The sequence below is a fragment of the Empidonax traillii genome, unplaced genomic scaffold (assembly GCF_003031625.1).
Source record: "Empidonax traillii isolate 1590-97213 ecotype Southwest subspecies unplaced genomic scaffold, ASM303162v1 scaffold328:size603334, whole genome shotgun sequence".
Lineage (NCBI taxonomy): Eukaryota > Metazoa > Chordata > Aves > Passeriformes > Tyrannidae > Empidonax > Empidonax traillii.
Genome location: NW_020955521.1, coordinates 450,163 through 477,737, shown reverse-complemented (window position 1 = coordinate 477,737; position 27,575 = coordinate 450,163). Strand labels below are relative to the sequence as shown.

The 27,575-nt window shown below is 40.5% G+C and overlaps 1 protein-coding gene across 6 annotated transcripts in view; it reads left to right on the top strand.

Annotated features, from left to right (window-relative positions):
* Positions 1 to 27,575, top strand: part of LOC114061339 (DNA repair protein RAD51 homolog 2-like) — a 307,326-nt gene that overhangs the window by 87,576 nt on the left and 192,175 nt on the right. For all 6 annotated transcript variants that reach the window (XM_027891733.1, XM_027891729.1, XM_027891731.1 and 3 more), the window contains one exon: positions 19,861 to 19,979. In XM_027891733.1, coding sequence (XP_027747534.1) covers positions 19,861 to 19,979 — 119 coding nt within the window. The remainder of the gene's footprint in view (positions 1 to 19,860; positions 19,980 to 27,575) is intronic.

Below are 27,575 nucleotides of genomic sequence, written 5' to 3'. Positions count from 1 at the left end.
AACTAAGGCACTCACTGGGAGAGACATAAAGAGACACTCTTGGTGAAATGCTGTCTTTCACATGAAGCACGAGTGTGTTATTTTCATATGTCATATTTCATTGAAATTCTTGTAACACTTCTTGCAAGAGATAGGATATAACATGCCTTGGCTAAATTCAAAAACCTGATCATACAAACTCAACCAGGTAATCTGGGCTTTGTTTGTTTCGCAGTGCTTGCCTTTAAAAGAAGGATTGTATTTATCTTGCCTAGAGACATACCAGGAAAAGCGGTAAAGTTTGTTAGTATCCCTACAGAATTTGTGCAGCTCTTCCTAAGCATTATGTTGTTTTTGTTGTTGTAACCTTTGAATGGCAACAAATGTGCTTGAGCCATAGCTGTCCCTATATTGCATGTACAAAGCATGTCCACGTTTAGGGTCAAGTATCAGTTTATTGTTAGTAAGTATCGGTTCTTTCTGAGGTACTCTAAAGGTACATTATGTCTGTACATAAGCAGAGGTAAGGGTTCATAATTTATCAGAGATTAAATACCCGTTGTTCCCAGTTCTTGTCAGGCCTTCAATAATGTAAATTGATCTTGCAAACGGCCTCTTCCTTCTTGCAAGTCATTTGGTTATAGTATGAGAGGTTTTTGTGCAGTGTCCCAGCCAACAATGATGTTAGAGTAGGAGACTGGGCAAATGGCGTGGAAGGCAGTTATGTAAAAGTTTCCTAAACTAAAAGTATGACTCCAGGTAAGAATGAAAATGTCATACTGGGGTGAGGAAGGGAAAGGGGATGGGCACTTGGGAGGGAATTGATTTGCTTTCCAGTAAAAGATTAAGACTGTTGTTCTTTGTAGTAGGAGTGGCTGGTAAATTATATTTCTTGTGCAATAGTATATGAGTTTTCAGAAAGTACTCGTAATTGGAATGAAAAAACAAAAATGTGTCTACTCAGAGTATCTACATATTTTTTGAAAAAAATGAGAATGTGGATGCTCTCTTCCTTTCTTACACCCCCTAAGCTGATTTATTGGAAGTCCTAGGTCCTCAGTCCAAAGCCATCCTCTGGGCAGGTTGCCAGAGGGTGAGCTGGAAAACAGCAGGATTCAGCAGGACCTGTGTCTGTCAGAAAATTTAGCGGCATGTACAGGTTTTCACAAAGCATTTCATCTTTAGCAGATTAGCTGATTTTAAAAATCGGGTGGGGTTTTGTTTTGGGTTTTTTTGACTGCCTCTGGTTAGGAAATATTGCCAGCATAGTCAGTGTTGGAGTGTAGAATATATAAGTTGTTCATTTGATTCAGTGGGCATTAATTGATTCAGTGGGTTAGCCATAGCTGCAAGCTGTTGATACGCTTCTGTTCACCAGTAATAGCTGGAAACTACAGATGTCAAACTGTTTCAGCAACTAGGCGCAAATTTGCCACCAAAGATGTTCCTACAAATCTTACTGCCTGCTGGAACACATGAGTGCACATACCTATCCTCAGGTGGAAATTAGAAAGCTGTATTACAAGTTTGAAGTTAGTAGCAGAGCTTTGAATCCAAGTACCTCGCTTTTGTAAAGTGAGCAAGTAGGAGAGAGTGCTTCCATATTCTGGCTTTTGGTGCATAAACTGTTGTTTTAATAGCAAGTCATGTTTCACTGAACTGGAAAGGTGAATTTCTTGACCTCTTATCAAATTCTGCTATATTTCTATAGTAGCTTGATATTGTGGGCTGACTTCAGAAATACATGGTGATATAGTCACATGGCCTCATTTTTGAGTGGACCTCATATTATGAACTTTATTTTACCTAAGTTGATGATACTAACAAAGTCAAAATTTTAACCTGCATATTGTTCCAAAATAAATTATGGAAACCCTATTACTCATTTACAGAACCAGTTATTTAATTTCATATGATTCATTTTCATTCAGTATTTTTTACAATTTTTTTTGAGGATTAGTTTTCCGTTCTGAAAAAAAAAAAATATAAATTAGGGAAAGAACAGTTGATTCTGGTTGTCTGGTTTAAACAGTCATAAATCTCTTCCAGTAATTACTTTGTTGGGAGAACTGAGACACATTTCTTAGAACCAACATAAACGACTTTCAAGAATAGTTGTCTTCCAGTAAGTAGCAAATACCTAGACATTCCTTTTTTGTGGCTGAAAGCTTTGCCTGTAGATGCCTCACATCATGTGTACCCCATTGACATTAATGGAGCTTGTAGAATGTTGTAATGATCAGCAGTATCCAGAAGGCACTTTTCCAACTGCTACTTCCTAAACATTTTTTTTTAATCATGATTATAGCATGATAATTAAATGAAGAATCGTGTTCAGTTTAGAATTATAGAATATGTAATGTAGTTGGTAAATGTAGAGTATGTTCATTTCATATTTGAGTGGTACCAAGCCACGCTACATAAGCTATCACTAACCAGTATTCATCCAGCATCTCTAAAATGGAAAGCAGCAAGAAAACAAATTTGGAAGGAAAAGAAAAACTTAGTGATAGTTCACTTGCAGAAGGCTACAGTTTTCTATAACTCTTCATAAAAGGGGGAACTGTAATTACTGTTCTTGTTCATGTGCTTTTCAAAGTCAAGCTCTCAAAACCATAGCAGAAGTTCTGCTTGAGAAACATATGTGGGATTCCCCAGAGATTGTGCTCCATCACAGCGCTCATGTTATTTGTTTTATGTACTCCTAGCCCAAGGGTGAAGAAATTTGAATTGTTTGGTGGAAAAGCAGCAGTTACTTGTATTGCTATGTGGGATAGATGGTCTTTCCATTATATTTCTCTTTTGTCACATCACGCAGAATGAACTTGCCCATGGTGTTGCTTTCCAGAAGCAGAAGTCAATTGGCTTCACTGATTCCAAGACAGCAAATTCACAGTGCTGTTTTTTGGAGAGGATGAGTTAAAGGTATATATGAAGTAGAAATGCCTGTAATGACATAATTGGTCAATGACTAAACTTGTTTTACTTAATGGAAATTAGGTTATGCTGAAAAACAGCCATGTGCTTCAGGTCGCTGAATGGGCAGCTTAGCAAGTCACCCCTCAAGTTCTGTTGTTGAATCTTCAGAAGTTCAGTGCAACAGTAGTATAGAAAGGACAGAGATGGGTCACAGCTTCTGGAACTGTCCTTGCAGGGTGCTGTTGGCATAGTCATCAGCTAAGTAGCCATTCCCTTGATGAAAGTAACAGACTAAACAAGTGCATTATTTTTCTCATGAGGCATATGGTGCTATTTTCATGTATCAAATAGTACTATTTATTCCTAGGTTAGCATGGTGTGACATAGTACTTGCTGAAAATTGTTTTTGCCATCTTTCCTTTACATGAACACAGCTGAAAGTTGCAGGTTTTCAAGATTTTGTGTTTGTCTTTTGCAATTCACTCCTTTTTTTTCTTATTCCTAAAAAACACAACAACAACAACAACAAAACCACACCACAAAACCACAACCAAAAAACCACACCAATAAACAACTGTACAATGTGAAATCTACTTACGGTCAAGTTTTCATGTAAACACACTGTCTACATTAAAAAGTACTTCTGTCCAAAGCATTGTTCTTGGCCTAGCTGTTGAAACCCTGAAGCCAAGGAGTTAATTCTACAGACACAAAGTCAAGAAGGATAAATTTGTACAGATGAACTTTATTGTAGAATTATATACTTTACTTCTGTTGATCAATGTCTGCATTCTGGACCTCAGAAGTTGTTTTAAACACACTGAATTATGAATTTAGACCTGCTTGAAAATGAGGACAATGAACTTCAGTGTTCCCTGGAGAGCCAGTGCACCATGTGGGGAAGCTGTCAGCAGGCCCAGCTGCTGGGTAGAGGTGATACAGGACTGTGTGCATCCAGTGACCTGACACTCAGCTGCACTGAGTTGCTGCTGGCTGGGCAAAAAGAGGCCAAGCCAAGTATTGCAATCTCTTGTGGCACTGAGCTCAGTAGACATGGTGAAAGTAATATATGTGGAGCCTGCTCTTGGAGGCCAAGCAGCAGTGAAATCTGAATGCATTCCTGATCTTTGGAAGGCACAAAGGAAAGCACAAATACTGCTTAGTAGAGTTAGGACAGAAATGCTGTAGACAAATGTGGTCAGTGCCTCCAGCTCAGAATTGTGTGAACATCTGAGCTTCTGTTGTGGAGTTAATCTACCAAAGTCTTTCTCAGTCTGCAAAGAACTGGACAGGTAAAGCACTATGTTTGTTGAGGTGGCATTTCAACTCCAGAATTGACATGACTCCAAAAACTGAAGTTATAGAAAAGGCGTGGTTGAGTAATGCCAGTGTGTGACTCTTCAAACTGTATTTGCACAGTTTGAATATTTTCTCATACAATTTCTTTGGCAAGTTATGGAGATTGTCAGGACTGAAGAGCAAATCTGAGAGATAGACCCTAAGCTGTTGATTCTCCCCTCACTGTCCAGATTCCAGGTTAATATTCTTGGTGTTACTATGGGATCACCAGTGACTTCAAAGTATTTTCTTTTATCTCTTACAAAATAACAACAGTGTGGCAGCATTGTGCAGAGAAACAGGATCAAACATAGTTTTCTGAGGAAAGACTGTTCTTTGCTCAGTAATTGCTGCTGCTCTCTGCACCACTGGGCCTTTGAGCAGAGTTTGCCATTGAAGTGAAGACATAACTCATTGAATGAGGAAGTACCATCGAAATCTTTGTGGGGGAAGCCAGCTGATCTCTCAGGTATCAATGATTTACTGGTGCTAGGTGAATTCCGCTTGCTCTGAAGTCAGCTCGAACTTACCTGTGAAGCACCACACTATTCGTGAGAGAATATCCTGTGTTTACAGTAATCATGTAATTGCATACAAGTGCTTTCTGCCCAACTATTCATTACACTGTCTGAAGCACAGTCTAAAGGGATCCCCAAAGAAGGATATTTTCTCTCCTATAATGCTAGTGAAAATATATTAACCTTTACCGTTTTTTTCCCTTTAGAAGAATTCAGTATAGTTTAAAAGTTTAGAAAGTGTATTGACAAGTACAAGACCTTGTTATCAGGCTTTTCACTGAAATCCACTTAATTAGTTCCTTTGGACATGCTGAATTGCTTCTGAAATCCTCTTGGCTAGTGAATTTCTGTCCACAAAAATGAAAAATAAATCTTTGTACGTAATTGAAAGTAATCTTTATTCTAACTTGGTGATCTCTCAGCCTTTGGCAGCTTTTGTTTTGTGGAGTTAAGCTTGCTAACATCTCTGCTTCAGAATTGTTTATCGAAAGGTAGGATTTAAAAGTTAAGTAGAACTTCCACAGTTCTCATCTCTCTGTCTTTAGCTGTGGTACCCAGTGATACACCTCAGTGTGGTTGTCCCTCTTTCCTCTCCCTCGTCTTTCCACTTCTCACTGTGGTACCAGGATGTCAAAGACCTCTGGTGTTTAAGATAGGTGGGTCTGAGTTTTGTGCTGTTAAAAAAACCCTAAAATCTTCTTCATGGGCCTGTTCCACTTATTATATATCCAGTTGTGTTTTCAGTGAAAGTGTCTACATCCTCGTTCATATCCAGCATCATGCTGCAATTATGCAGTGTTGAGATACTGTGCCTTGCAGGCAGCATTGGTTTAGGGCTGCTCAAAGGCAGCCTGTCTTCCAAAATTAGTTTGGGCAAGTTTGCTTAAATGTTTAAGTTTTGATCTTAGCTCCATGGCAAGTACTAAGACATTTGCTGCATGTTCTAGTCATGCTTTATTTGAACATGGTCAGAGAGTGGCATCGTTTTCCATGAGGCATAGGTCTGTCACACAGGGATCCCCTATAACACTTAATTGAAGCTCAACCTAGAAGGTTTCTTTTTAATTTAAAAAAATAAAATTACAAAAGACTGTGTATTTGTTTATATTGCATAGGTTTGGAGATCATGTTTGTACTGCTAGTATCTCATACGATGAGGCATCAGCTTTCCTAGCTGAAGTGTGTTGTCCTGCTGACAAATTACTTGAAGGAATGCCCTTATGTTGTTGGAAATGACATTGGTCATGCAGCAGGGGGACAGTCTCCTATTACAATCTGTAAAAAGTCAGTGCCCCCTGGAGTTGCAGTGCTGGTAAACTGAGACGTGCCAGCTTCTGCGCTGCGACACAAACCAGATCCCCAACTGATGGTAGCTGCTGCCATCTTGCAACACTTTGAGTGACAGTAGAAATGCTAACCCTCATCACCTCTCTCAATTACAGCCCAGGCAATTATTTCCTGCCTCCTAAGAGGCAGCTTAGTAGTTGAGATGCGATTAGTGCTTGTAATTTCCTGGCCTCAAATCTTGACCAGTGGCTCTGTTTCATCAGTAAGAAGAATTACTTGCAGTCATATGTTTTTAAAGTACATTGATTAGGTTCATTCTTGGGGGGGGAGGGGGGGGAAATAAAAGCATTTAGTGTTTCCATACCTGTTATAGGCCAAGACAAAGCACTTACAAAAATCCCACCAAGACTGCTTATACATATATGGGGTATGTGCTGACTTTTTTCAAAGCAGATAGAGAGGTTTGGAGGGTCAGAAAATGTGTAAATAACCTTAATTCTTTAATTTTTAAAAATTTCCTGTAGATCCAGAGATACATGAAAAAAAAAAAAAAAGCTGGATCGAGACTCAATTTTATTCTCTGGGCTATTACAGCTGTCATAAGTTAATTCTCAAGTTGTTTTCTCGGCAAGAATTTTTGATAGTGGTATAGTGTAACGAATTAAGATTGGCTCTCTTTTGAAATTTATAATCTTGTTGAAATGACAGAGAGCTTGTGTGTCATAAAAGGTCAGTTGCTATGTTATATATAACTTCTTGTTTTCATCTCCTACTGTTCTTGCAGGGAACTGAAAATGTTTTAGACAACAGATGTGGAACACTTAAAATATTTGGAATGTGTGGGAATATGCTGAGGGACCACCTGTCCTGCAATGTGAAAGACAGAATCGGTTTGTGAGCACTGTTCATTACACTTGCAGTAAACAGAAGGACTTGTACACTGAAAGTAAAACAGAATGAAAATTATGAGGTACAAGGCTGACTTTACTCAAGGAAACATCAAGAAGAAAGTTGAATCCACAAATCCAGGGCTTATTAACACTTAGCGAATAATCCATGTTGAGATTCCCTTAATAAGTATAGCCTGAAGCAGTTACTCAGCCTCAGGAAGTTTATGGTTTAGAAGAAAAGAAGCAGAATTTATCTGATTTAGCCTAAAATAAGGTATTTTATTAATTGTTTGACTACTTCTACTAGTCTGATCCTATCTATTTAGTTACTAATTAACAATTACAACTAGTAATGACTACAATGGCTATCCTCTGTGAAAACAACAAAAAACCACGAACTATTTACATATTGTAGAAAACTATGGTTTTGATAATTTTGGATTGCTTTAGAGGCTAAGGATGTTGAGGTGGTTTGTACCTGGTGTCTGTTTCTCTCCACCTTTACTACTTATTGACTCAAGTTAGCAAATGCTATTTCACAGATGAGAGAACAAAGGCGCAGATAGGATCAGTATGAAGCATTTGCATTTCTTCATTTGGAGTTCTGGCATGTGAACACCCACTGTTCCTTATTATCTTTTTTCCTTCAATGATTTTTAAAAAGAAGGATATTAAAATTGAGATGATAACTCTTTCTCCACCTCAGGGAACAATTGTGAAGATAGTTAATGTTTATACCATTTGTCCCCTCTTTCCTTCACTGCAACTGTTGCATGAAACTACCAGTGCTCTGGTTCAGCCTGCAGTGCAAAGGGAGGGTATTGCTCAGCGCTTCTGCCCATAGGCAAGCTTCAGCTGGGAAACAGTCAGTGCATCAGGCTCTGCCATAAACATGAAAGTGATACATAAATCAGAAAGAAATTCAGAAGCTGAGATTCATCCCTCATTCTATGGACTTTGGAAAGAGTGAAGTCTGGTTATGCTTAAATGGCCCAGGTCTCTCTCTAAGCTGTCCTTCAAAACTGAAATCTCTATCTGATAGCACATATCCAGAGTTGGTGAATGAAACAGCTGGTGATGCACTTTTTTGGTAAAAATGACAGAAAAAGTCAGGACACACATTAGCAGTGTTTCCCACAGCAAAGAGTACAATTGTCCCTGCCCTTGGATATAATGGCTCACTGCTGTATACTATGCAGACAAATTACACGTACTGTGGGAGCCACAACTTTAAATTTCTCAACCTTTTTGCATGCAAAAATCGAGCATTAATTATGCATTTTTACATTTAAAGTTCTTCTTTCTTTGCTGGAGGGAGATCTTTGTGATTAAAGGAAGCAGTTTTCACTGAGCCAGACAAGCTCTGATCTGTCCTCTTTTTCACCTCCCCGGAGGGCAAAGACCAACAGCTTGAGGGTGACCCCTGCAAGAGGTTTCACTGAAAAGGAAGATGAGAAAGGCTGGACAGGCTCTAATGCTCTGCACTGGAGCCAGGAAAAGGCAGCTGTTTCTGGCCTTTCTGATGTTTGGGGTTTGGGTTGGGTTTTTTTTGTTTGGTTGGTTTTGGGTTTTTTTTTCCCCCTCTCCTGATGGCTGAGATCTGGGCTTGCTGCCATATCTGTTTGTCTGTCTGTCTCATGTTGTTTTTCTCAGAGAGCTTCAGAGGCCAGTTGCCCATAGTCAGTTGCTGGGAACAGAGGTTGTTCCTTGTATCATCTTAACTCTCCATGCCAGAGTGTTCATGCTTGAATAGGAAACAGCAAGATCTGTCAAAGTAGCCCTTTTCTTTAGGGCTTTGAGGCTTCATTCTCCATGGCCATCTGTTCCCTTTCACCCTTTTGGACAATGTTGCTATTTGAAACCATCCACTCTTTGCTCTCTCCCTTTCCCCTTACCTGCCCCCCTGCACCCACCCCCCCCACCCCCCCTTCCGTCATCATCCCCCTCACTCCCCCCTGCCCGATCTGGGAAAAAGGGAAAAAAAGTTTCTGGCCCTGACTAACTTCTAGAGCATTCAATCATTTTTTAGTCCAAGGACTAAAAGTGATATTTTGCAATTTTTTTATTTTTCACTGACTTTAAAAAATGTAATACCTCTCAGGAGAGAAGAGTCCCTGCAGTCAAAAGATCATTTTAGATTTATGCATTGCTCTCCACAGAGCATTTCAGTGTGCTGTCACTGCCTGATGCAGACTACAGTGAAAACTTGGCACGTCTTAGAATATTTTGCATTATAGCAGGAACGGAAGGAACCTCCTATAGTTAAGACTGTATAACTGTTTCCCTTCTAACCCTCTGTCTTCAGTCAGAAAAGCTTATCAGGATAAAGTTTTCCAGTCTTGGTTGTTGTCCAAAAGTGAATTTATTTGCTTAGTTCAGATAAAGCGAGTCATTCCTTTTCCAGAATGAGATGAAGAAAAAAGTGTTTGCCTTCCCCACTCCAGGATGGGTGACTGTTCCATGAGGGGGACTGACTTGCTGAGAACCTCCTGGAAAGTCTCTTGTCAGTCAGGGAGTGAAGACAGACCCCTGTAATCCTCAGTCATTTTAACATCCTCCGTATTATATACTGCCTCTGTGTGTATGTGCCCAAGTACATAACTACAGATGCATTTTCAGCTTTGTAATGAGTCAGTTCTGAACAGTGAGCCCTGTGGAGTCTGCATGTACCAAAATGTCCCTCTCATAAGTGAGAGGGATCACGTTTTCTTTATGTGGGCGTAGAAAAAAATATGAAAGTGCCCAATTAATGTATGTTCAGAAACTACTCCAAGTTGTGATTGTTAAGGTACTCTGAGTGCTCAGATGCATCTGCTAGGTCTGTGTGCAGGGTTTGCTACACCAGTCCAAAAGATACTTTGTCAGAGAAGAGGCTGCATCCTTCAGCTTGTGTCGTGGACCTCTAAGCTGAGACCTAGATACAGTCAGTGAGACCTATTTTGACAAATGCTGACTTGTGGTTAAATACCAGTTAGGAAATGCCACAGTCAACCCTGATGATACTCATTATAAGAAATAATTGAAATCATTCTGTGTTTGATAGGCAGAATCAAAAATGCACAAAGCATTTTTTATATTTAATATTTCCTAACTTTTATGTTCCTAGCCATATAACTACAACATTCTTCCTGTTCAGCTTTTGTGATGGATAGTATTAACAGTTTGGCCAAATCTGAACTCCAGATGTGAACAGCTGTGATTTGCAAACAGTCGTCTCTAGCCCTCAAAAGTTTGGCTGAACTCTGTTTCCATGTTGCAGACTGAAGGAAGATTGTTTCGTTCTGGAATTTCAGTTTTGATAACTCTGGCTCATGATCCAAGCTTTACAGCTCTAAGATTGTTGTTTTTATTTATACCTAGAGGGAATTGTTGCAACTGGAATCTATGGAACCAGTGTTAAAAACACTGAAAGCTAAATTTTCAAAGAAATTACAACAGTCATCATGCAAAATAAGGCAGTTTGCTTGTTTTGAATTACAATCTCAACTTGAAGTACTATTTAACATTGATTTTTAAACATATGGTTAACAGCCCCACCCTGGAATCTTATTTATTGCATATTTCCACCCTCTGTATCAAGAAGTCCCTAAATTTGAAAATTATTCCAAAAGAGGAGCACTATTGAAATACTCCTGTGCTCAGGAGTGAAAAGGGCATATAACTTAATTAATTAGTCCAAATCCATATAACTAGGCTGTGATCAGAAATTCTTACTCTCTAAGGCATTTTATGTTGAATATTTTGAGAAAATCTACCACAGAAAGTCAATTCTAGTGTTAACTGAGCAAACTCAGGTGCTGACAGTGATCCAGCTGTAGTAGCACGATGTTCTCTGTGTCTTCCTAGCAGAAAATATTTACCAAGGAAGACCTCGGTGCTTGTTTAAAACTACCTTGCATACTGTCCTTTTCCATCTGCCGTGTAGGCATATCATCAGCCTACGCCATGGGAGATGGGCAGCCGTGTCAGAAACACTCTGGGTAAGTTAGTACTAGTCGGTGCTTTTATCAGGCACTTTGATGGAGAACTCACTGTGCAACAGAAACTGGCCTCTCTCCTTCCTACCCCCATCACCCTTTTGACCCCTGACTCTCAAATTGTTCATTTGCAGACTGACTCTTACCTTGCCTGGAGTACTGCTGCTTTTGCCTGCTCTGTGTCAGTTTTCTGAGTATGAGAGCTAAGTTGTTATGACACTGTTTCTTTACCAGAACATATTTTACGGGGAAAAAAATGTAGACTGTGGGAATACAGTCTGCATCTCAGACCACAGCATCCTAACATGCCCATATTGCTGTGAACTACATTCTGAAAGTCACTGCAGTTTCAGAGCTGCATCTCCCTCTCCTCCCCCCACTTGTATTAGCTTTTGTTCTGCCTTTCTGGGATTCAGCCATGTAGGCTTCCAGGCTTTAGGCTGTTATATTGGAGGGGTGAGTGTAGCAGCTGGCTTATTTGGTTCTAGTCTGGAAGCTTCAGAAGTGGCAGTTCCAGATGATGGGTAAATGCTAGCAGAGACTGATGAACTTTAGCAGCTGACATTAACCATCCTGGGAAAACCAGATATGATAGTGCCGTGGCTGTAGAGGTCAGAGGGCCAAGGCTTGCAGAATACAAGGCTTCAGTTGTTCTGACAGTGGGATTCTAAATCTCATTTCTTTATTCAAGCACTAAGGGTCCTACACACATGCAATTCTAGCATTCTGCCCCATCCCTCCCGCATACCTTCTGATAAATATCACGATCTGTTTAATTCCCTGAGGGACCTTAACCAAAAAAGATATGACAATAGCTTGTAGCATGATTGGTGAGGTGATAATTAAAAGCATTTTCTGAATCACAGGGCCCTAGCATTGCCAGATGCCATGATTGGACAAACTGTTTTTCAACCTATGCATCCTTTATATGTGCATGCAGGCAGAATTCTATAGATGGGTTGTTTGGGGTTTTTTTTTTTCTCCCTTAGCTCAGTGGTTTGGGATTTTATTTTCTAGTCTTGGAGAGACAAGAAGAAGTGACTGTATAGGAGAGTTCAAAGGAAGAAGCTGCTTTACATTTTAGTGTTGAGCAGTGTGGGAGGAGAACTCTGGGTACTAAGAGAGTGGTGTAAATTAGTATAATTCTAGATTTTAGAAAAAGAGGGAATTTCTGAAAGAGCACCATTAGAAAGGCAAGGAGGTTGAGCTGAGGGGTAAAGAATTTATCCTTGGTTACAGAAAGTAATTGACTTAACCACTGTCTTCTACTTGATCTTCAGCATCCCTTCCACCAAAGCACTGCGTATTGAGTCATTTGCACAGCACTGCAGAATGATAGAGGGCTGGAAACTCATCACTTTGTGGTGTGGTGTCAGGCTACAGAGGCAGAAGATTTTCATCTGTAAAAAGGAAGTATCTGTTCCCAAGGACCTCAACTCCACAGTTCTCTGATTTGGGCTCTGTTTCAGGTGCTGTAAACCACCAGCTGTCCTCCCACCTCCAGAAATCTCCTGAGACCTGATAATTTTGGTAATGGCTGGTAGATTATCTGGCAAGAAATCAGACCAGCTGGATTTTTTCATTTCTAATGTCAATTCCTTTTTCAGGTGAGCAGGCAGGAGTCTCAGTACTAGCATATGTGTGCTTCTCTTCCTGTCTGTTGTTCTCTTTCTGAACTCAGAAGAGAATTGACATGAAGTCACCAATGAGTTCAATGAGGAATGAGATCCTCTGGTGCAAAACACACCAGTAACAGTAGGCATGCTGATGTGGGATTAAAAGCAAACCAGTGTCTGTCCAGTTCTCTGGTGGATCCTTCCTGTATTTTAATCTGGATAGAGGTCCCAGAGGGGTTGAATAATGGTTAATATTACTTATTTAAAAAAGCTTCTGATGTTTCATGGAGAATACTGAAAGTCCTTATTTATACACCATTTTTCTGGCCTGTCACATATTTTGGCGTATTTTCTCATCCCTTATAGAAGATTCCTTGTAAGTGAGGAATAATCATCAGCACCTAAGAGACTTGTAATCTGCAGTTCTCATGAAAAGAAGGTCTTTAGGTCAGGAAATATCTTTTTGTTCTCTGTTTGTCTAGTGGTTTGCATATTGCAGATGAGAGCTCTGGAGTTGTCACAATAGAAATAATGAATGACTGGAAAAAAGCAGAAAAGACCTTACTCTTGATCTAAATCAGATTAACCCTGTAAAAATCACCCAGAATGTGTACCCAGTATACATAAAAGTAATGATAAACAAAGCAGTGGGAAAACTCACCAGTTTGAGGCATATGAGATAAATAAACCATGTTGTCGAAAATGAGAAGCGAGCTTGTTCCCTTTCAGTCACATTCACTGCTGTTTCCATCAGAACTTTGCAGCTAGAGTCTGCAACCAGCAACTTTTGGTCTCTTGATGATGACGACTGAATCGTAACAGTCTGTTTAGTGTAATCTCAAGTAGGCATTTCAGTGCCATGGTAGTAGCATATCTACAAACTAGGGGTGGTCAAAAAAGTTTCCATTGAAACATTTTTTTTAACTGGGGATTAGCAGGATTATACACTTAACTTCTTTATTTGCTAAGTATATTTTGGTGACTGTACTATTAAAAAAAATACATCATTGATTACTAAACAGTTCCAACTTCCAGCTAAAATATTTCTATTTAATTTCAATTAAAATTTGAAGCAAAACGGAATAATCGGGGGGGGGGGGTGTATGTGTGTGTAGTTTGCACAGATTTCGAACTAGGAGTTTTTGGGGAGTAAAATTGCCAGATGCCCTCTCTTAATAAAAGGAAGAGAATAAGCATTTTAAAAGTTAGGATTTTCACATCTCATTTTGTGGCCAAGCTTGATTTCTTACAGCAGCAACTGTTTTTCCTGTCAATGCTGTGCTTTAGGATATATCTTGGTTGACCAGTGCAGAGTGTGAGATGGTCACCATTGTAGAGTAAGAGAATCAGTCACCTTTTGACTAAAAAAAAAGCTGTGGAGAAGGGCTGAAAAGGGCAGAAGCCAGCATGTGGGAGTTTGAAGAGTGCTGTGGTTAGTTACTTCACAGATGAATTTGTCCTGTGAGCTGTTTTTTTTACTGTGCGATTGGTTTTTCTGCCATTACGTATTTTTATACTTGTACTTTCTGAGTAGGTGAGGATGGAAAAATACATTAGGGGTTGAAGGGGTTTTTTCTTCTTTTTCTTCTTGTCTTATTGTTAGAGATCTGCACCAAAAATACAGACTAAAAGCAATGCAGGTGAAAAGCAGTGATCTTTGAGCTCAGCCAGTCAACCGGAAAGCTGCACAGTCTGAGCAAGAGGGAAAGTACTTTCATTCTTATTACATGGTGTGCTGTTTTTGTTGAGCTCGGTAGCTGAATTCTTTATAAATATTTTTTTTGTTCTTTCATAGAGTTTTTCCTTCTTTTTGATAGATCAGGCTTTTGTCAAGATGCTTTGATGTTAAGATTTGAAAGATTTGGGGACTGGTTGCTTCTCTGTTTTGTTATTTCACTGTTATTTAGTGCATCGATCCATTTTTAGCATTTGATGAGAAAATATTTTTAAATTACCAAATTGGTAGAGATTGCAAAGAGGCTCAATAGAGGAGATGAACCTGTCAGGCAATAACTCTTTCATGTGGAAAGACAAAAATCTATATGAGGATGTGGAAAGGGTGGAATTCATTGTTCTGTGCAGTTATACCAACCAGAAACAGGTTGGGTTGTTTTTTTTTTTAATCAAGAATATCTTTACATTCTTCCTGCAAGGAATACTTGTATTTAAAAATACCGGTTTAAGAAGTTTGTTTCATTTGATTTAAGACACTGGTCTAGTTGTCCAAGTTTTCATAGGATGAGAGACTAATGAAACTGAAATTAGTCTATAATTAAATCCCTTTAACCATATTGGCAACAACTGGGACTTGGTTACATGAGGATTTAGTCTGTAAAATGTGCCTACTTATATGCAGAGGACAAGAAGGCCCTTGAGACCATGTCAGTACTTGCAGTGCTCTGGGTGGACATACTAGAATAATCCCAGAAGCAGTATTGAGCTGAATAGCTCTAATCCTCCTGTTCCTTTCAGTGAAAAATGGAAGGTGGAATAAACCTACTTTCCCCATCCTGCCTGTATGTGGCATTCATCTCAGTGACAAGAAAGTTACTTCCAGGAAGTTTGTTTTGTTTGCATTGATGGGGAGAAACAAACGAAATTAATCTAGTCCTCGTGTATAAGTAGAACCAAGTGTTGCCCAGTTCATCTGACAGCTCTTTCCTGGGCACTGGAGCCCAGTGCAAGCGTCTTCTGCTTGGAAGCAGCACTGCAGGACTCAACTGAAGAGCCACCCTTTCTTCTTTGCTTTTTCCCTGGTGGTGGAGAGGCAGTTACTTTGCATTTGATTCAGACCACAAACAGCTTTATTTTCACTTGTGACAGCTGTTCAGTGAGAGTGAAGCAGCCAGTTCCTCCTTCCTGCTTGCAGTCCAGAACAGATACGGTCTCTGCTGGTGCCCTAAAGAGTTCAGTATCAGAGGATACAGTAGAACAGACACCTCAGCAGTCCTTGGCCTGTCTGCTGATGTACCCTTTGAAGATCAATTTAATGCTAATTCTTTTTGTGTGAGGAAGAAGGGGGTGTTTACAGGAATTGCAGTCATCCATTTTACTTGAGTTGGACCTGAATACGTAAAGCTGGGAGTTGTTCAGAGGTCTTCTGACAGCCTTCTAGCATGCATCTTCACCTCCCCATGCTAGGATCCCATCTCTGTGCTTCTGGATGCCTACTCCCTTTTCCCACGTACTGCATCCATAAACTGAGATCTGCCACCTTTCCTTCATCTGCATGTCAGACCTTTTTTCACTCTCCCTGGTCCCTCTGCTCCCTGTATCACCTCTGACCTGAACAGAAACCATCGTGCCAGCAGTGACTGGAGTAAGAACCGTACTTTAGGCAGACTGGAAAGACTGGAACTACTGCCTGTCAGCTGATTGCACTTTGCAGGCTCTGTGGAAGCATCTACCCCATAGCATGGGTAAGTGCTTTTGTGTCACAGCTCAGAGCTGTTGCTCCATGCCACTGTGAAGTATTTCAGGTTGGAGAGTTTGGGGACCTCTAAGCAGAGACCAGAGTCTTATGAACCTGTTTTCTTCTTGGGCCAGTGTTGGTCTGATACTCCCATGTCTAAGTATGAAAATATCACGGTTTGGAAGCACAAGGCAGTGTGTGCTGAAAAATATCACTCTCTCTGAGCAGTGTTATTTATCCACTTCCTTTGTCCAGTTCATTAATGACTAAGTAGTGGTTGAAATAACAGAAAAGATAAGTCCAAGGTTTTTTTAAGGCCATGTTTCAACATAAATCTCTTTTCTTAACATATCCTCTTTCCTTCCTCTGAGACATTTACTATCTTTTTGTGTTTAGAGCAAGAAGAAGGAATGCAGCATGTGTTGTCACTGCCCTTGAACTTCTTTGCAAAGCTGGCACTGCTTCCTCCTTGTTTTACTTCACTTCTTGTTTTGCCTCTCTATCTGCCTAATGCATCAGTTCACAGGAGGATCCCTTATAAAATGGAAACCTTTCCAGTGAGGCATTTCTTTCCACCCTGTAAAAAGTCTCTGCTGTAAATTTCCTCCAGGTTTATTAACTACTTTGCACCAAAGTCATAAATTTTAATAACTTCACAGAAGAGGATTTGCCCTCTTCAGATAGGGGCTGACACAGTATGGTACAGCACACTTTCTCCCATATAATAAAATAAATTACAGCAATTAGCTTGTTCTGCCACAAGCCTTACACATATAGCGTTTCTGTTCATTTTGAGACAAGCTTTAGACCTGGAAGGAATGCAGAGTTAGGAATTTCTATGGAATGATATCTCCACAGTGTAATAGCAGCAGTTTCCAGACATTTAACTGCTTAAATGCCTGGCTCAGGATGGCAACAGCAAGATGTTACTCCTTCTGTTACCTAATAGCAGAGACACATGATTTGAGGGAAGTTTGGGTATGAATTTTGTGGCTGGTTTATGCCAACACCAGCTACTTCTGGAATGTCTGGGCTCTTTGTAGTCAGAGGCCCGCAAGCAGGGGTGGGTGAATTGCTTCTTGGTGGTGTGGAGTGGTGGTTTACAGGGGTGCAGTTACATCAGCTGTGAGGAAAACACACCCCACACCCACAAGAACTCACACTTAGTTCTCTCGCTTGAATCAAGTGATTCCTATCCATTTCTAAGAGGTGGGAAAGGGGGACTATGTTGTCTGCAGTTTATTCCACGAGAGGACTGCAAAATTTTAAAGCCGCTCCACTGTCTTATATTCTCCATTATCCTGTTTGTACAGTAATAGTATTTCACTTTTGTGGTGTTAGCACAAACCCAAAAATTTGAGGAATGTAGTGAACTTAATTAAGTAAATCGCTTTGAGTCATTTTAAGGGAATGAAATACAGACCTTCTAGCCCCTTGCTTTAGCACTTGAGTGTGTTTCCTCCTCCAGCTGGCAAATTAAATCCAAAATGCAGATGATGAGTAATTATTCTTGTTAGTGCATCCACCTTCCCAATAGAGATGGGTTGCACTGTTCAACAGAAGAGCATTCCTGGTACTGAAACTTCCACTTAAGTGCTCCTCTGATAAGTTATTCAGGTGGAAGTGTGCTGCTTACAAAGATATTTATTTTAAGTAAAGAGAAGCAGCCATCCTTGCTGGATGGCACAACTGTAGCCTGTTTTTGAACTAGAACAGGTGTTCTGGAGATGCAAGTGTTGTGCACATCGGAGTGAACTCCCATGATGTGGGCAGCAGTTCAGGCAAGTACGGAGTCCAGGCTCTTTTCAAACTATTGTCTTGAACCAGGTGCTTCAACCATTTCTTTTGTAGACCTTTAATTTAAAGACCTAATCCAAATCCAGTTGATATTAGTTGAACCTTTTATTACTTGGTGCAGGGGGGAAAGTTTGAGGCCTTCAGCTAAATCCTGTAGTGCACTGCAATCACTCCAGGTCCCTCTCTCCAGCCTGCTGCTCTCCTCTGCCTAATGCAGTCTAATAAAGTGTCCTCATTGCTTGCAAGTTACCAGCAGTGATATAAATCATGATTATTACTGCATGTCAACACTTCTGGTCTTATTCTTTACTGGATGTTTTTCCAAAATGAAAGCTTTAGTGGATGAAGAAATTATGCTTCTGCTCTGAATAGTTGGGGGAGAGGGGGGAGTGAGTAACAAACCCCACAACCTTGTAAATGTAGAAGTAATGGAGAGTTTTAAACCTGAATCTTCCAGAAACTCTGTTGGGCTACAAGATGACTTTGTCATCTCAGTACAGTTTTGCTTCCAAAACCTAATACTTATAACTTAGGTTTCTACATTAACTGTTGCATTACTGATCATTTTGAAAGAAACGTAAGGCTGCTTTTTTGCAGAGAAAGTATCTAGTCTAACTTTCATTGTTTTAGTTGACATGGATTTCACAACTGTCCTGGGAAAGCAATTTTGTTTGCTACCCGAAAAATGACAGGAAGTTACCTGACTTTAAATCATAGAATCATAGAATTAACTGGGTTGGAAGAGACCTCTGAGATCATCAAGTGCAACCCTTGATCCAACCCCACTGTGATTACTAGATCATGGCACTCAGTGCCACATCCAGCCTCATCTTAAAAACCTCCAGGGATGGTGAATCCACCACCTCTCTGGGTAGGCCATTCCGATGCCTGATCACTCTCTCTGTAAAGAACCTCTTTCTAATATCCAACCTAAACCTCCCCTAGCAGAGCTTAAGACTGTGCCCTCTTGTCCTACTGCTGGTTGCCTGGGAGAAGAGACCAACCCCTACCTGGCTACAATCTCCTTTCAGGTAGTTGTGGAGAGTGATGAGGTCATCCCTGAGTCTCCTCCTCTCCAGTCTAAACAACCCCAGCTCCTTCAGCCTCTCCTCATAGGACTTGTGTTTAAGTCATAGGACTTTCTTACTCACTCTTGGCTTTTTAATAGTATGGACTGTCTGCCTCAAACAGTTCAATTTTCAACTTGAATGTGATCTTTTATACCCACATAACTAGGATTTTGTTTCTGAATTTCTTGGGTTTGTCTGACTTCTGCTATTCTTGAAGTGTCATTTGTACAAACAGGTCACCCATCTATCTGTTCATCTTACACAAAACTTGTGATAAGTAAAGATGAAGGTCTTAGGCACCCTACCTGCCTGCATATCTGTATGTGTGTATGTGTGAATCTCTGGCTGTGGTATGAGAAAGCTCAGGTGCAGTGGCATTTCATCAAGCTGCATCATGTGGCATTATTGGAAATGCTTCTTTATGTTGTCATTGCTGATTGCGGCAAAGTGCATTATCCTTTAGGGTTATATATATAAAATTCATATGATTTCAGAGACACCAGAATGGTAGTTACAGCCAAGGGGCTCCCTTCTTTGCAAATCTTAGAAAATGTGTAGGATGCCTGATGGCTGGCATGAATCAATATTCTGGTTTTTATGGCAGGGTATTCTGGCAGCACATTCTGCTCCTTAAGCTTCCCCTTTTGTTATGTCACTAGACGCTCTGACTCTGCTGGCCTGCTTCCCTCTCCTCTGTGCTCATAGAAAGCTGCTTTGCTTGGTGATAGAATATCTAAAGAGGAAAAGACAAGTGCATGGTGCACCTCCAGATATTTAGAAAATGTACTGGTCTCTCCAAGAAGGTAGGTACTACTTTGCAACATCTCTTGAATTCTTGGCACTTTGTCTAGGTATCAGAGGGCAAGATGGAGAACTCACACTGTAGTGTTATAAACAAACAAGAAAGGAAGAAAATTAATGCAGTAGTGCGATCTATAAAGTACCATTTGTGATTACCTAGGTTAGGGAATGATCTGAGATGACTGATTAGAGTTTCCATGCTGAACCCTTCTCTGTGGCACAGTCCTGATGCAGCTTCTTTCATATTTATCTTCAGGGGCTTCCATAAGTGGGAAGAGGGATTCTGGTTGTGTGACAGCAGCCCTTGGCAACACGTGGAGTCACAGTGTCAACACCAGGCTCATACTACAATATCATGACTTGCCAAAAAGACAGGTGAGAAACAATGAATAGAATTTAAATAAAGCTACACCAGCAGTGCTCGGTCAGATGGGCTGTATCCTTCAGCCTCTGTGGTTATTCTAGGTGCGTTGAGAAGTTGTCACTCTGGAGCCAATTGCTTATTTGGGGTGGGGGGCAGTCAGTGTCCTTCGCTTTTAAGGCATGACCAGCGTCTCCTTGTGTTAGGATGGGCTTATGTGAGTCACAGTTGGCACAGGCATACAAGTTCCTTGAGCTTTTAGTGCACTTCACTAGTGCATTGTGGAAATGAAAGGTAATCCTTGAAGAGCTTATCTGCACGGGGATTTTGGGGCAGGAGTAGAAACCTTTCATTTTTGTTTTGCTGTCATGCTGCCTGCTCTTTGTGCCTGGTTTCAGCTGTGACTGTTACGACAGGGAGCACTCTATCTTCTGTGACTGCTGTTTGTGAGTAGAAGCTTGCTGCTGGCACCAGCAAGCTTAGCTTTGAGCAGTAAGTATAGCACCAATTTTCTAGAAGTATGCCTGCAAATAGGAGAGTGTTTAACCCTTTTCACTAAGAGACTTTATGCTTTTGAGTGAAATACAGTAGCATTCTGACTGCAATCTTCACCTCTTAATTTAGAAAACTATGAAAAACTAGGAGACAAGACATTTGGGGGATGATTGAGGGAATAACCTTTTTTTTTGTGTTTTAGAAACACCATAACCCATGATTTCATCTGTCCCTTGGGATATCTGTGGTTATAATCTCTTTTGGCTTTGTCTGTTCTGTTTTTGTGTTGATGTAATTCTCTCCAAAGGCTGTGACCCTCCGTCTTAATGTTATTGATTTTCTGCCAGTTAAAGTAGGGAGCTGTCAGAAAAGTTGCTACATGATATTTGTACCATCTTACTTCTGTAGCATTACTACCCATGTGCGTTCAAATTGGTCCTCCTGGCTTTACTGCCACTGCTCAAGGTTTCTCACTTCTAGTGCAATCTTTAGAGCCAGAGAAGAGGAAGCCATACTTTTTTATTAGAAATTTATTTATTCGAGGAAAAATTATAATGATAACGCTCCTGTTCCTGTGAGTAGTGGGCACTGTGAAGCAGTGGTAGTCCTCTGGACTCTGAGGGAGGAGGTTAAGTGTGTCAAAGGTGTGTAGAAAAGGCATCTTCTGGACTCACTTCTAAAAACCATGCATAGAAATGTACTTACTGCTGCTGCTCTTAGAAGTCCTTTTCTGTTCTGCTTCTTATTCTGGTCTGTAATGAGTTTTCCTTTTCTACAAAAATACTAGGTTGTGCAAAATACAAAGCTGTTTGCAAATTTCCTGGATCGCTTTGGAGTTACATGAGAGGTGGACTTGGCGGAGGGTAAAGGGCAAAAACTGGGCTCTGTGCTACTTCATGATGCACAGAGTCAGCTAAAAAGGATTAAGAACATTCCTCTGGTGGTGGAAAAAGGGAGCAGTTTTCCTAAAGAACATTCAGATATTGCATGTCGTTTTTCCTGATTTTATTTGAGAAGTAATAGATCGCAAGGGTATGAAAAGTTGTGTTCAAACTTTTATAAAATATAACCTGCTTAGCAGAGTTTTCCTCTCTTCCTGACTGAATTTATCAGGTGCAGCACCTTGCTTAAGTATGAAGCCTTGGCCTCACTCTGTTTTGATTAGACAGAGAAACTAAAGCTACAGAGAAGAAAAACAACCTTAAAGTAAATGTTAGTATATATAATTAAAAACAAAGTAATTTGAAGTAGAAGTGTGGTAGGTCTGTGAAGTCCGTGAATAAAGTGGGATATGTCCACAATGTCCTGGAAGTATTTTTGTCTTGCTGATATCTGTGTCCTTTTTTCAGATAAATTCTCTTTTCTTAAACTTGCAGAAATCTTTCAGGTAGACATGCAGTTTCCAGGAAGGCATCAAGAGTTACCCTGCCTGTAGCAGCACTGTATAGATCAAATTACTATAGTTGTACACATGTATGCACCTTTATAATTGCTTTATACACACTTTTCCCCCTCATGAAGCTGTGCTGGCTGTGACCAGTGACTGCATTGTCCTCCAGGTGTTTTTCAACACTTTTTTGTGATTTTACTGGGCACTGAAGTGAGATTGACAGGCCTGTAGTTTCCAGGGTCCTCCTTATTGCTCTTCTTTAAAATTGGGACAACACTCACCAGCTTCCAGTTTGGCTGGGACCTCTCAGGATTCACAAGACCACCCAAAAATCATCAAGAGAGCTTTTGTGGTGACATCAGCAGCTCTTTGAGTATTCTGGGATGAATCCTATCAGGCCCCATAGATCTGAAAGGATTCAGCTTGAGCAGCAAATCCTGCACAATTTCAGGGTCAACTGGGAGGTGATCATTCTCACAGTCATGGTCCTCCAGCTCAGGGCACTGAGACCCCCTTGGTCTGTCATCTGTATTGAACACAGAGGCAAAGAAAGTGTTAAACACCTCTGCCTTGTCTCTGTCCCTGTTTGTGAGGTGACCATCCTCACCCTGTAACGGGCAGATGATATTTCTATCCCTCCAGCAGCAAGCAGCATCTCTGTATTCTTCCCATGTCACTTGACCTTGCTTCCACTGGGCATACACCTTCCTTTTCCTTGCTCAGTGTACACAATTTTTTCTTTCAAATGCTAGAATTCGTTCTTTGTTCAGTCACTTGACCAGAGATGCTCTTCCTGACTCTACTTTCCCTCTTTCTTTCCCTGGAGGAGGTGGGGCAGTGGTGACAGTCTGAAGGATTTTCTCTTATTACTTCTGACTTCTATGGTAGTAGAGTCAGTGCACTAAACCTCGCTGCAAAATCCCACCCATCAAGAGAGAAAGCACCTCTTGGGAAGCACTTGACCAACATTAGTATTCTTCAAAACATGAATTCATAATATAATTGTTAAGGAGGATTCAAGTAAGTGGTTTTCAAGAACCATAGTATCTCCTGGACAGGACAGCCCACTGGGCTGCTTGGTACTTGTTTTTAGTTATGCAGTATTTGTTTCTGAGAAAGTTCAGGGACATAGTCCCTGTTCCTAAAACTTTGAGGAATGCCAGGGCAGCAGGTAGCAGAACAAGTATGCAAGAAACCTAGGAATATTAAGTGTAGAACTCCTGTACAGTTGGGATTTATTTAAAATATTAAGTAAAAAGTGCCTCTATTTTGTTTGTCCAGTAGACATTTTCCAGCCAACTGTCCCTTTTTCCACCCCACCCTTCCTATGTCTGGTGAATATTAATAAGCAGCCAATTCAGCAAAGTAATGAAATTTCTGGGGCATCCTGCCTGCCTTAAAATCAAATGGCTTTGCTTTATTGCTTGGATAGGAACAGGTTTCTGAACAAACAGATGAACTTTGCTCTTTTACTTCCTTCTGGAAGCCAGTGTTCTGGGTTTTGTTTATTCCAAGACAGAAGCAACACCACTGAGGGGGGCAGAAAGGGGTTTCCAGTCTGCATTTAAAATCATAATGCCACCAAAACTCACAAACATGGACAACAGTAAGAGTCTTACAGCCACTGAGGTGGGACTGAGCTGCACAATTTTCACAGCGGCATACTGTCATAAGAACTTGGGAGAACATGGGAAAAGTTAATTATTTCAAACAAATGCCTTCATGATGGGAATTATTTTTATGGCTACTGATACTTGGTTCTCCCTAATCACTCTTATGAGTAGTTAACTACAATGTTTATTTACCTGAAATGCGTACGTAAACATGCAGACCCTTCGAGTTTGGGCCAAAACCAATGGGGCTGCACTAGAAACTATCAGAATTCTTACTTACCCCAATGTGTATAATTATCCTTTTTTCCTGAACTGTAGTCAGCAGGCTCCAAGGTTACAGTTTTCGTGTGTGCTCGGCTGTCTTTGGGGGTCAGCATGGTAGGATTTAATACATTGAAATGCTACATTTAACATTTTGTTCTTGTCTGTTGGAGGCAAGGTGCTGGATTAAGTGAGATACTGGCCAGATCTGGCACGGCAACTTCCATGGGCCTGGTTTATTTTATAGTTTCCCAGGCATTTGTGACACTCATAGTGTTGTGTTAACGTCTGTAATATGTTTTGAAATTCTCAAATGGAAAGTGCACATAGAAGTGCTATTTTATAACAAATCAATGTTTTCCTATCGTATTTTCAAAAGAGAGCATTTTGAATCACAGAATCATTTAGGTTGGAACAGACCTTAAATTGTCTAAGACTCAACTCCATCGAGTCCAACCATTAACCCAGCACTACCAAGTCCACCACTAAACCGTCTCCCCCACTGCCACATCTACATGTCTTTTAAATACCTCCAGGGATGATGACTCCACCATTTCCCTGGGCAGCCTGTTTCAGGGCTTGACAGCCCTTTCTGTGAAGACAGTTTTCCTGCTCTCCAATCTAAAACTCCCTTGGCACAACTTGAGGCCACCACCTCTTGTCCTATCACATGTTACTTGGGAGAAGAGACTGAGCCCCACCTGGCTACAACCTCCTTTCAGGTAGTTGTAGAGAGCAGTGAGGTTCCCCCTGAGCCTCTTTTTCTCCAGGCTAAACAACTCCAGCTCTGTCAGCCAGTACTCATGCAACTTGTGCTCTAGAGCCTTCACCAGCTTAACTGTCCTTCTCTGGACATGCTCCAGCCCTTCAATGTGTTTCTTGTAGTAAGGGACTCAGAACTGGACATGGGATTCAAGGTGTGACCTTCTTGGACACCTGAGTACACTGCTACATCATGTTTAGCTGACTATGGGTCAACATCGCCAGGTCTAGTCACTCGTCCCCCAGCCTGTAGCATTGCATGGAGTTGTTGTGATGGAAGTGTACAACCCAGCACTCCACCTTATTGATCCTCATACAATTGGCCTGTCCAGATCTCTCTGCAGAGCCTTCCTACCCTCCAGCAGATCAACACTCCTGCTTAACTTACTGTCATCTGCAAACTGACTGATGGTGTACTTGATCCTCTTGTCCAGACCATTGATGGAATAGGTTTGACCCCAATACTGAGCCCTGGGGAACACCACTAGTGACTGATCGCTAACTGGATGTAGCACCATTCACCGCCAGTCTCCAGACCCAGCTATCGAGACAGTTTTTTACCTAGCAACGAGTACATCCATCTGCATCATGGGAAGCCAATATCTTCATGAGAATGCTGTAGGAAACAGTGTCAAAAACTTTATTGAAGTCTAGGTAGACAACATCTGCAGCATTTCTTTCATCCGCTAAGCAAATCACTTTGTCATAGGAGGAGATAAGGTTGGTCAAGCAGGACCTGCCTTTCATAAACCCATGCTGTCTGGGCTTCATCCCCTGGTAGTCCTGTACGTGTTGCATGATGGCACTCAAGATGATCTACTTCATGACCTCTTCTGGCACTGAGGTCAAACTGACGGGCCTATAGCTCCCCAGATCCTCTTCCAGCCCTTCTTATAGATGGGTGTCACATTTGCCAACTTCCAGTCACCTTTGACCTCTTCAGTTGACCAGGACTGCTGGTCAGTGATGGGCAGTGGCTCAGTGATCTCTTCAGCCAGCTCCCTCAGTGCCCTCCTGTGGCTCCCATCTGGCCCCACAGACTTGTATGTGTGTAAATGGTATAGCAAGTCACTGAGCACTTGCCCTTGGGTTAGGGAGGCTTCATTCTGCTACCTGTCCCTGTCTTCTAGATCAGGGGTCTGAATACCTAGAGAACAACTGGTTTTAGGACTGAGATATGAGCTGAAGCTTTCAAGATGTGCTAAGTGAGCTGTTGGGTAAAGTGGTAAAGTGTTCAGGTAAAGTGTTGCAAATGCATAAGTATATGGTGACTCATTCTTGAAAAAAACAAAACAAAACTCTTATCTCATTCAGACTAATGCCAGACATAACTTTTATTGTGTCCTTGGTTACAGACCAGCTGTTTTGTATTGCGCTGCTTACTATCCTATGAATAAGCCCTGAATAAGCATTCCGGAATCATGACAGTGAAGTAACCGTGGTATTCCCCGGACTGGGGAAGGGCTGGAAGAGAGCCAAGGGGAGTGAGGATCATGTTTTGCATTTATGTGATTAGGCAAATTGCCATGATTCTTTACCTTATATTTTTTTATCATTTTAGTAAAGCAGTTCTTTCAGAATGTACAGATGTTTGGCTGTAATTTTAGTAGTCATTGAGAAAATATATTAAAAATAGAAATAATGTAACTTGTGGCAGTCATGATGGTTTAAGAGCAAAAATGAGATGATATTTATCCCTTCCTTTAAAACATTGAATGTGGTTGTTATGTGGATTCTGTAGCTGCTGGGTAGCTGTCCTATTTTAAAGATAATAGAAGATGAGGTTTTCATCTATGAAAAAGTGTAGCAAATAAACAACAAAAAAAATAGAACAATTTTAAACAAGTGAAATAGGCTGTGGAGAGCAAGCACGCACCAAATACTACTGTCTGGAATCAACACTTTTTAAATTTTGCCTAATTATGTGCAGGGTACCAAGTGTAGTCATGCAGTTTGAAAATGGCATACAACTTTTATGGGTTGAAACATAGTGGAAGATTATAGCCTCATACCATAAAGGGTTCTAATCACTTTGGTGAGATGGTAATATTTTCTGGGAAAAAAGAAAAGGCAATGAAATGTAATCAGACAGAACATTTACTAAAATCACTCTGAGATGGAAAGAATAAATAATATAAATATATATATAAAATATATAGAATATATATAAACAAATAAAAATAATATACAAATAAAATACTAACAACATGGGTATGTTTTCTTCTATTAACTTTGTAGCAATTACAGCTACCTACTCAAGCAAATAGAGAAGAAGAAAATGCAATGGAAAAAGTATTTTTAGTAGTCTTAAACATAGTTTTGGGGACAGAAGAATAGGGTAGAGATGGCCACTATTGCTGAGAAATGTGAACAGAAAGCTTTTCACCTGCTTCAGTGGGATCAGAGGAGAAGCTAGTTCAGTTTTTGACACAGAGAGGCAAGAAAGAGCCCTAGAAAACTGGGCAGTAAAATCAGTGTTTGGCTAAAGGAGGTCACCGAGGATGTATGTAGGTTGCCTGTCGATATGTGGGAGGCAAGAAGTATTGCTCTTTGTGTTGTCTTCTGCTGAGCTAGAATTTGGGGAGACTCAGAAACAGAAGTCCCAGAACCCTAAACAAATACAGAAGAAAACTTTGTGTGTGAGTTTTTAGCAGAAGTATTAAGACAAATGAAGTGCCATTCAGCAGCTGTGATATGAGTTGGGAAAACTCATCTTTATATGCTGTGTGAATAATGTGCATTGTACAGTAATGAAGATTATGTACGTAGTAGAAAACTTGTTTTTTCGAGTGTTCAGACATGAGTAGATACGCAGATGGCAGTGGACAATGAGGTCCAGTAAGCAGTGAGAGAAAAGGATTATGACTATTGAAAGTGTTGTGTGTATCTGTTCTGAGCAGTCTTCTTATACAGTATGCATGTCATCTGGAAAATCAGCTCTGTGAAAACGCAAAGAGATATTTTTATGATTTTTTTTAAAGATAGAGTGATAGTATGGAGTCATGCAAGAAGAAATATAATGGAAAATTTTACCGGAAAGTAGATTATTTTCAGGTAAGAATAATTTTTTATGGTTCTCCATTACAGAG